Here is a 9,442-nt window from a genome sequence, read left to right as displayed (position 1 = left end):
CACACACACACACACACACACACACACACACACACACACACACACACACACACACACACACACACACATCTTTAATATAAACATGTGCTGACATGAGGAATTACTGTTTCTGGATGAAGTTGAATCTCTCATCATAAACGAGTGAACCTCTCACTCAATTCCCAAAGCTTTTTTGCAAGAACATCATCTTGTCCTTTGGCACCAGTTTGCTGAAGAGAACAGTTGACGAAATAGCGACCGCTGAAGGGCTCGATGCCCTCCTGCAGGGCGCAGTGCAGGACAGTCTGAGATCCTCCTTCAGGGTCCAGGAAGAACATCTTTGCAAAGGGCCTGAGCAGAAGCTGAAGAGTTGGACTGATGCTGTGACACAGTTCCGTATACATGACTCCTGCAAATAACAGAAGGCGCACACACATGTGAAACACTACTTTACCTCTGCAGTAGAGAGATCCACAGATAGGGATTTTCAGGGATCACAACTGATCTAATAAACTGTCATTATTACGTTTACTGTGTCCGGGCCACAGTCCTGCATGGCTTTAATGGTTGCTTCAACACACCTGGTTGCTTCAGTTGCTTCAACACACCAGATTGTATCGATTGGTTCCGTATCAGAATTTCTGCAGACCTCCACTATGGTACATTACATTAAATTCAGGTCTGTTGGAGCTGGCAAACATAGAAATATGCAGGACTGCAGGACGTATGTACAGACAGACAGAGACACATAGACAGGCAGGCAGGCAGAAAGACAGGTATACAGACGGACAGACAGACAGACAGACAGACAGACAGACGGACGGACGGACGGACGGACGGACGGACGGACGGACGGACGGACGTATGACGTATGACGAACTAAACGATTCAATTGAGAACATTATTTGAGTTCCTGTACTGAGGAAATACTACCTGGGTGTACGCAGTAGCAGGAGACGTTGGTGCCCTCCAGTCTGTTGGCCAACTCTCGGATGAAAAGCATATTACACAACTTGCTGCTACAGTAGCTTTTGTAGCTGTTCCAGGCAGAATGACCTAAGACAAAATCCTTTTTGGAAGTTAAAAAAGGTAAATTGATATCTGCAAAGCAGCTCAGGAAAGCAGTGACCGTCACCACTCGACTTGGTCCACACTGCTGCAGCTTCTCCAGGAGCAGTGTGGTGAGCAGGAAGTGCCCCAGATGATTTACCCCAAAAGCCATGCCAAAGCCGTCCTCAGTGTATCCTGAACACATCACACCTACAAAAGCAGAGTGCTTCACTCAGTGAGAGTTCTGGCAAAACAAAATTAGGTCAAACAACATTTAAAGATCTTATCTTTAAAATTATGGTTGTAAGTAATTAAGTAAAATTTATCTGTATAGCACTTTTCACAGAACATCCATCACAAAGTGTATCACAGTAATGGAGTCATATAAAGATCAGAAATACACATGGAAATAAAAGATCATATAAACAGTATATAATAGATAACACATAACTTCAGAGATATAGGAATAGATAAAAGGTCAGATACAATAAACACAATAGGGCCAGCAGAATGCTGAGTGACTTGGACGGTCAGTCTATTCAGACGGTGCCCTGTGTCTGCTGAAGGAATGATGGCGGCACCCAGTGAGACCGCTGCGTTCTGACAAACCAAAACCAAAGTGTTCTGCAATCGAAGCCGTGTGTAAACTGAAACATCACGGAAAACTGACACAATGCCACCCAAGAAAGCACAGGGGAATGAAAATGACGGAGGAACGGAGGAAATCTGTAAATCGTTGGACAGCATGTCGGGTGAGCTGATGAAGGGAACTCAACAGCTGACCAAGCTCATGTAGCTGTTTGATGAAGTCAAACAACTCAAGCTAACAATCGCGGAAAAGGACAAAACCATAACTGAGCTTGAAAGGACGATTGACAATCTGGAGCAATACACTCGAATCGAGGATGTGATTATCACCGGGCTTCATGTTAAACCTCGCTCGAACGCGAGAGAACGGAAGAAATGTGAGTGAGGATGCGGACGCCGCCGATCTGCTAACACTGGAAAGTCAAGTGCTGCGTTTTCTTGCCGAAAAGGACATCATCGTGGACGCGAACCACATCGCGGCGTGCCACACTCTCCCGAGGAGAGACGAGACAAAGCCTGCTGTGTTACTGCGTTTCGTCAACCGCAAGCATAAAATGGAGCTTCTACGCCAGGGAAGGAAACTACAGGGTTCAGACGTCTACCTGAACAAACACCTCACCAAGAAGATGCCGAGATCGCAAGAAATGCTCACCTTCTGAAAAGAAACAAGATCAAAGCAACGTGGATGAGGAATGGTAAAGTGTTCACTGATATGAAAGGACCCCTGAACAAGCCAAAGTAATTCTGACTAACAGAGAGAACTGACAGACCTCGACCAGTACAAATAATCAGAGTTGGGGTCCGTTACTCAAAAAAGTAAAGAGTTACTGTTACTCGTTACTTTTGAAAAAAGTAGTGCCTTACACTACTTGATGACTCCATTGAAATAGTAAAGAAGTTACACTACTCGTTACTGCATAGCGCTCCGCGGAGCTGTGCTCCGGTGTTTCCTTCCAGAGCGCTGCGCTGCCCCGGTCTGTGGATCAACACGTTATTTTAACTTATTGAAAAGAAAACACGTCTTTTAAAATGTTTTATAGCCATTCGGATTGACTTCACGTGCTGATACGCCGTCCCCTGGACCACTGGACGGAGGATTTTGTCCACTTGCGTAGTCCGGCTCTGATTGACTTCCAGCTAAACTTCGAGCTAAGCTAGCTACGATGCTAACAGCTGGGAACCAGCCGGACCAGAGACACAAGGTATGAGCTTGTCTAACTTTGTCAATGACAGGGAAAGGGCGTGGGTCCCTGATCTTCGGAGTGTTCCTTTAAAAGCAGCATTTACAGCAGGAGGGAGTGCAGTGTGTCAGTGGGGCACAGGTTTATATCAGGCAACCAATTTTACCTTCACGCTTCCATCAGCCCTGACCCGGAAGAGATAGCGAGCAGCTGCTCGCATGGCCACCGTTCATCTACTGGTGGTAATAAAAAGAACTCCGCTTAAGTAATAATATTTTGGTTGCTCTGTTTGCAGTCATTGTAAAAGTAACGATCGTAGCGTTTCATTTGTAACGCTAGTTTAACTACCAGTCTAGAAGGAGTAGTGCCGTTACACTACTCGTTCCCATCAAAAGTAATTTAAAGGGGAACGGTCATTTTTACAATCTGGACCTTATTTCACATTCGTCACAACAACATTGACTCACCCGTTTGACTTTCGTGTGATTTGCAGTTGGTTCGGAGATAATTAGCTCCTCCCATATCCATATAAGGCAGTGGGCAGGGCGCCGACATGCAGCCGTTACAGACGCTCTTTTCTCTTATGTTTGTTGTGGGGTGGTAGATACATGTACATTTATTAAAGCGATACTTCAACATTTTGGCAAATTGGCCCATCTAGGGCAATTCGGTAGTCATTTAGAACAGCATACTTACTTTTTTTGTGAGGGCGAGCTGTTGTTTATTCAGCGGTGAGTCTGAGGAGAGCTTCACGGCGGACATAATGGAAGTGGACGGTACAGTAGCTTCCCTCGTCAAACTCATCAATCCAACATAATCCAACAACCCCAAAACACACTTTGGTGGACACGTTATAATCCCCACATTCACTACGCTGTGAAATATTAATGCAAAATTACGAGATTGAGCGTTTTTTTGCGAAGATTGCTAAGACGGAACTACTTACTAAACATGGCGTCTGGGCGTAGTGATCTCAAAAGAAAAAGTAGTTCCCAATATTTGCTTCAATGTCGTAATGCTACAATATTATTTGTTGGTGTTCCACAGCGTAGTGAATGTGCGGATTATAACGTGTCCACCAAAGTGTGTTTTGGGGTTGTTGGATTGTGTATTTGATGAGTTTGACGAGGGAAGCAGCTGTACCGTCCACTTCCATTATGTCCGCCGTGAAGCTCTCCTCAGACGCACCGCTGAATAAACAACAGATCGCCCTCACAAAAAAAGTAAGTATGCTGTTCTAAATGACTACCGAATTGCCCTAGATGGGCCAATTTGCCAAAATGTTGAAGTATCGCTTTAAGTCAGCATCACTTAGCGCTATTGGGAAGTCTGTAAACCGGCTGGATTGAGCAACTCTCCAGGAACTCTGAAGCGATGATGTCATCACACTGCGCCGTGGCGCACATTCATTCTGTTTATTTACATGGAAGTAGCGTCTCTGCTCTGCAGTCAGACCACGGCATCTCCATCGGCTTGTTTAGGCAGTCAGAGTTTATTTTCAGCTGGTTGTAACTTTGGTACAATGGTTCCAGTGTGCAGACATCCTGCTGTGAAAGTGAAATGACCAGCTGGACGTCACTGAGCTCACAGGCTCCCACTTCGTGACGGGATTTATTGAAGCTATGGCTAATAGCGCTCAACACGGACCCCAGCATCAAAGTTCCAACTTTACCACATTTGGATTATCGGGTGTGTAGTGCCCACTTCACATCGGAGGACTTCTTCCCAGTTCAGGAATGAAATGAAGGCCAGAAGATCCAGAGAATGAACCTCAAAAAGAATGCCATCCAGCGGCTGCAGGAGGAGAGCAGGTCGAGGTAACGTGATGCTGATAATATTCATTTTTTCCTTTACTAATGTCTACAGTTGGCTAGAATGTTATAAACTTGTTCCTACTCCTTTTGAGCAACAGTGTACAGAATATTGTACTGTTTATGTACAACTCTTGTCATTGACAGATATACTTGTATCATCCTTTGCTGTTGCTCAAATGAACTAAACAGTAAACATCCAGCCTCTAGACCAGGGGTCGGCAATTAGATTTGGCGGCGGGCCACTTTTTTTGGGGGCACTTCAATCGCGGGCCAAGGGGTCTCCGGGCTAGCGGACTGGAGGGGCAGGGGGGGGGGGGGGGGGGTGCAGCGGTCGTGTTTCACGCAATTGCATTCGCACAACAAATGACACCAAGCCGCGCTTAGACGCCCGACTTTTATCGCTGCTGTGTGAATTCATTCGCGGGACGCGTCACGCTGCTACAAATATGCAACACAGAACATCCTGCAGAAACATCACAGCTCCTCCTCACGTCTCCTGCAGCAGCAGAGGACAGGACTCTTCTGTTTGTCCCACAGTCCTGTGTGCACCCGGCTGTCTGTGTGTGTGTATGTGTGTGTGCGAGAGCGCGCATACTGATCGATGGTGCGGGTTTTGTTATTTTTTGTTTTTATGACTGTTTTTACTGTTCAGCACTTTTATGAATATGAGAAGTGCTTTTACAAATAAAGATTGAGATTGAGATGCTCCGCCTGCCACCGTCGCTGCTCTGTATCTGGCATGAGGAAGTCAGCTCCGGCTGCAGCGAGGCGCCGGCCTCTGGCTGCCTGCTGCCCTGGAGGCGGTCTGAGCTCGGTGAGTTCCACCGTCTGCAGGAGCTGCCGGACGGTCGGTTCCAGCGCTGCTTCAGGCTGACGCCCGGTTTCCACCAGAAGCGGTGAACAAGTGAGATCGCGCACGCCGCTTGCCTTGGCATCATGCCAACTGTTTTGCGTGGTCGGAGTCCTGCTGCCCTGCGTCAGCACGTCCGTGAAGCCCTCCACGCTGACAGGCTGTCCTGGGCCATTCGCTATTTCAACCAACTCGAACGACGAGCGATGGAGCGGCGGGTGGCGGGCGGCAGCGAGTGGCAGTGCAAGTCGACGGGCGCGCTGATTTTTCCCTGGAAACGTTCGCCGCCGGCCGCTCGCCGCGCACTCACTTGCGCTCTCTGTTCACCAAACGAGGTGCCACTCCTCTTTATTTTTCAGTGACAAACCGGAAACCACAACTAAACAACACATCCTTCAAAGATTGTCTATTGCAACACAATGACAGACATCGCACTCCAACAGGGGTGTGGCTGTCCGCTGGAGGGCCCGGGGTAATGCGTGGGTTTGTGCGCGCGCGTGTTGGAATCCTCTCGCGGGCCGGATTGAACGGTTCGGCGGGCCACATTTGGCCCGCGGGCCGCTAATTGCCGACCCCTGGTCTAGACATTAGTAAAGAAAAAAATGAATAGCGTTAGCGTCTTGTTACCTCGACCTGCTCTCCTCCTGCAGCCGCTGGAATGGCATTCTTTTTGAGGTTCATTCTCTGGATCTTCTGGCCTTCATTTCATTCCTGAACTGGGAAGAAGTCCTCCGATGTGAAGTGGGCACTACACCCCCGATAATCCAAATGTGGTAAAGTTGGAACTTTGATGCTGGGGTCCGTGTTGAGCGCTATTAGCCATAGCTTCAATAAATCCCGTCACGCAGTGGGAGCCTGTGAGCTCAGTGACGTCCAGCTGGTCATTTTACTTTCACAGCAGGATGTCTGCACACTGGAACCATTGTACCAAAGTTACAACCAGCTGAAAATAAACTCTGACTGCCTAAACAAGCCGATGGAGATGCCGTGGTCTGACTGCAGAGCAGAGACGCTGCTTCCATGTAAACAAACAGAATGAATGTGCGCCACGGCGCAGAGTGATGACATCATCGCTTCAGAGTTCCCGGAGAGTTGCTCAATCTAGCCGGTTTACAGACTTCCCAGTAGCGCTAAGTGATGCTGACTTAATAAATGTACATGTATCTACCACACCACAACAAACATAAGAGAAAAGAGCGTCTGTAACGGCTGCATGTCGGTGCCCCGCCCGCCGCCGTTATATGGATATGGGAGGAGCTAATTATCTCCGAACCAACTGCAAATCACACGAAAGTCAAACGGGTGAGTAAATGTTGTTGTGACGAATGTGAAATAAGGTCCAGATTGTAAAAACGACCGTTCCCCTTTAACTACTTGTAACGTTAGTTACTTGTCGTTACATACCCAACTCTGCAAATAATGCAACAGATTCTTTCTAAACCTGACATCTGCAGAAACTTATGGACTGGATGGAGGACCAACTATTATTTTTAGTTTTTTTCACATTGGCTGGGAAAACTGTTACTTTATGAAGACTGTGAAAATTCCTTTCCTCTTGCTCCATTTTTGCTGTTGAACTATATAAAAATGAGATTCCAGCAAATTAAAGGACCTATATCATGCAAAATCCACTTTTTTAAGGTTTTTACCATGCCCCAAAGTTGAATTCCCTTAAAAACCACCCCCAAAAGGTTATTTGCCTTCATCCACATGTCTGAGTAATCTCTTCAGTCTGCTGCTCTCTACAGCAGCCCCTCCCTTCAGGGAGAAAACAGCTTGTTTGAAACTCTTCAAACCTAAGTACGTCACAAAAGTTGAACTCCTCCCACCACTCTTCTCCCACCCCAACCCCCGCAGACAACACCCCACTCTCCTCTGACCAGCAGCAGCTGATTCACATTTTCCACTGAGGAGACCTCCCCGCCCCCCCCCCCCCCAGGCCCTCGGCAATCAGCATTGCTGCTTTTTGTGTCTCCGATTACGGAGATAAACTTTAACCATCGTCTGAAAGCAACAATCAAGCAAGAGCAAGAGTCTGAAGGGTCTGGAGGGTCTGGAGGGTCTGGAGGGTCTGGAGGGTCTGAAGGGTCTGGAGGGTCTGGAGGGTCTGAAGGGTCTGGAGGGTCTGGAGGGTCTGGAGGGTCTGGAGGGTCTGGAGGGTCTGGAGGGTCTGAAGGGTCTGGAGGGTCTGAAGAGTCTGGAGGGTCTGGAGGGTCTGAAGGGTCTGGAGGGTCTGAAGGGTCTGGAGGGTCTGGAGGGTCTGAAGGGTCTGAAGGGTCTGGAGGGTCTGGAGGGTCTGGAGGGTCTGGAGGGTCTGGAGGGTCTGAAGGGTCTGGAGGGTCTGAAGGGTCTGGAGGGTCTGGAGGGTCTGGAGGGTCTGAAGGGTCTGGAGGGTCTGAAGGGTCTGGAGGGTCTGGAGGGTCTGGAGGGTCTGGAGGGTCTGGAGGGTCTGAAGGGTCTGGAGGGTCTGAAGAGTCTGGAGGGTCTGGAGGGTCTGAAGGGTCTGGAGGGTCTGAAGGGTCTGGAGGGTCTGAAGGGTCTGGAGGGTCTGGAGGGTCTGGAGGGTCTGAAGAGTCTGGAGGGTCTGGAGGGTCTGAAGGGTCTGGAGGGTCTGAAGGGTCTGGAGGGTCTGAAGGGTCTGGAGGGTCTGGAGGGTCTGGAGGGTCTGGAGGGTCTGAAGGGTCTGGAGGGTCTGAAGGGTCTGGAGGGTCTGAAGGGTCTGGAGGGTCTGCGCTTGGTGAGTTTCTAACAGGAAAAGACGTTTTCGTGTGTCTTTGCGTGTAGAGAAACTAGAGCTAAAGAGCTAAAGCTAACCCTTAGAGACACTAACGAAGCTCTGATTGGTTGAAGCAGCTGTCAGTCAAAGTCCACAGGGGGAGAGGCGGGATGTTCAGTGAAACGGAGAGTTTTCTCTTCCGGGTTTCAGAATTAACCTCCGAAAATCCTTTATTTAACACAAAATGACTTTTCCTTAGCACCAAAAAATAAACTATTACCATGTTAATGCCAATAATAGGGTTTGGACGAGCTAAAAAAGCAGGATACAGGTCCTTTAAGATTTTTGTAGAAAGTCAGTGGTCCATTGGATTTTTTGTTGATTTTCTCTCTGATAGACTGAAGACGTTTCAACACTCCCAGCACACACTAAGAGCGTTTGGAAGCTCTTGCGAAATCTTATGTGTATGTTTGTACTGTGTGTGGATGTGTGCGTGAATCCTATTTCATCATAATATATCTCATTGTAAACAACCTCGATTATATTGTATGATAAAAAACAGTGATGAGGATTTAAATGATGCAAGAGGTATTTTTGGTGACTTTAACATAACTGATGATGATAAATATGAACCATATACTAGTGCTCTACACACACTCTATGACAATTTACAACTAGACACACTTGACTCTATGGATTACAAAAGCAATGAGTTTGGTTCTGACATAGACCCGGATAACAATTTTATTATTCCCTCAATGAACTGCTGTAAGTATTATAATAATGAACAATTCAATAAGATCAAAATGAACAACACCTTCACAGTTATACACTTAAACTGTAGAAGCCTTTACAAAAATTATAATGATTTAAAAGTATTCCTAAATAGGTTTAAAAAATTCAGTGTCATTGCTATGTCTGAGACATGGTTAGATGTAAAAAAGGGGTTAGATGTCGAATTGAATGGATATGAATTATATATATTAAATAGAGATGGGAAAAGAAGTGTGGGGGGGGGGGGGGGGGTTGCCTTGTATGTTGACTCAAATTTGAGAAGTAGGTTGGTTGAAAGTAAAACCACCTCCATAGAGGGGATCATGGAATGTATAGGTGTCGAAATCGAACTTGAAGACAATAAAAAAATTCAAGTAAGTTGTGCACAGAATGGTTATATGTTTAGATACATTTAATCAAAACATTGGGAAGCTGTTTATGGAGGCAAATAAGACCAAGATTATCTGTGGGGATTTTAATATCAATCCTT

General features: G+C 46.9%; 1 protein-coding gene across 1 annotated transcript in view; it reads right to left on the bottom strand.

Annotated features, from left to right (window-relative positions):
- LOC115385426 (dehydrogenase/reductase SDR family member 13-like) overlaps nucleotides 1-9,442 on the bottom strand; it is a 56,363-nt gene continuing 46,921 nt past the window's right edge. Inside the window, exons 4-5 of the mRNA XM_030087417.1 lie at nucleotides 913-1,239; nucleotides 1-388 (exon numbers count right to left, since the gene is read on the bottom strand). Coding sequence (XP_029943277.1) covers nucleotides 132-388; nucleotides 913-1,239 — 584 coding nt within the window. The 3' untranslated portion in view covers nucleotides 1-131. The remainder of the gene's footprint in view (nucleotides 389-912; nucleotides 1,240-9,442) is intronic.

Source organism: Salarias fasciatus, unplaced genomic scaffold (genome assembly GCF_902148845.1).
Source record: "Salarias fasciatus unplaced genomic scaffold, fSalaFa1.1, whole genome shotgun sequence".
Classification (NCBI taxonomy): Eukaryota; Metazoa; Chordata; class Actinopteri; order Blenniiformes; family Blenniidae; genus Salarias; species Salarias fasciatus.
The sequence above is the reverse complement of the archived record's forward strand: the minus strand, read 5'-3'. Positions and strand labels throughout refer to the sequence as shown.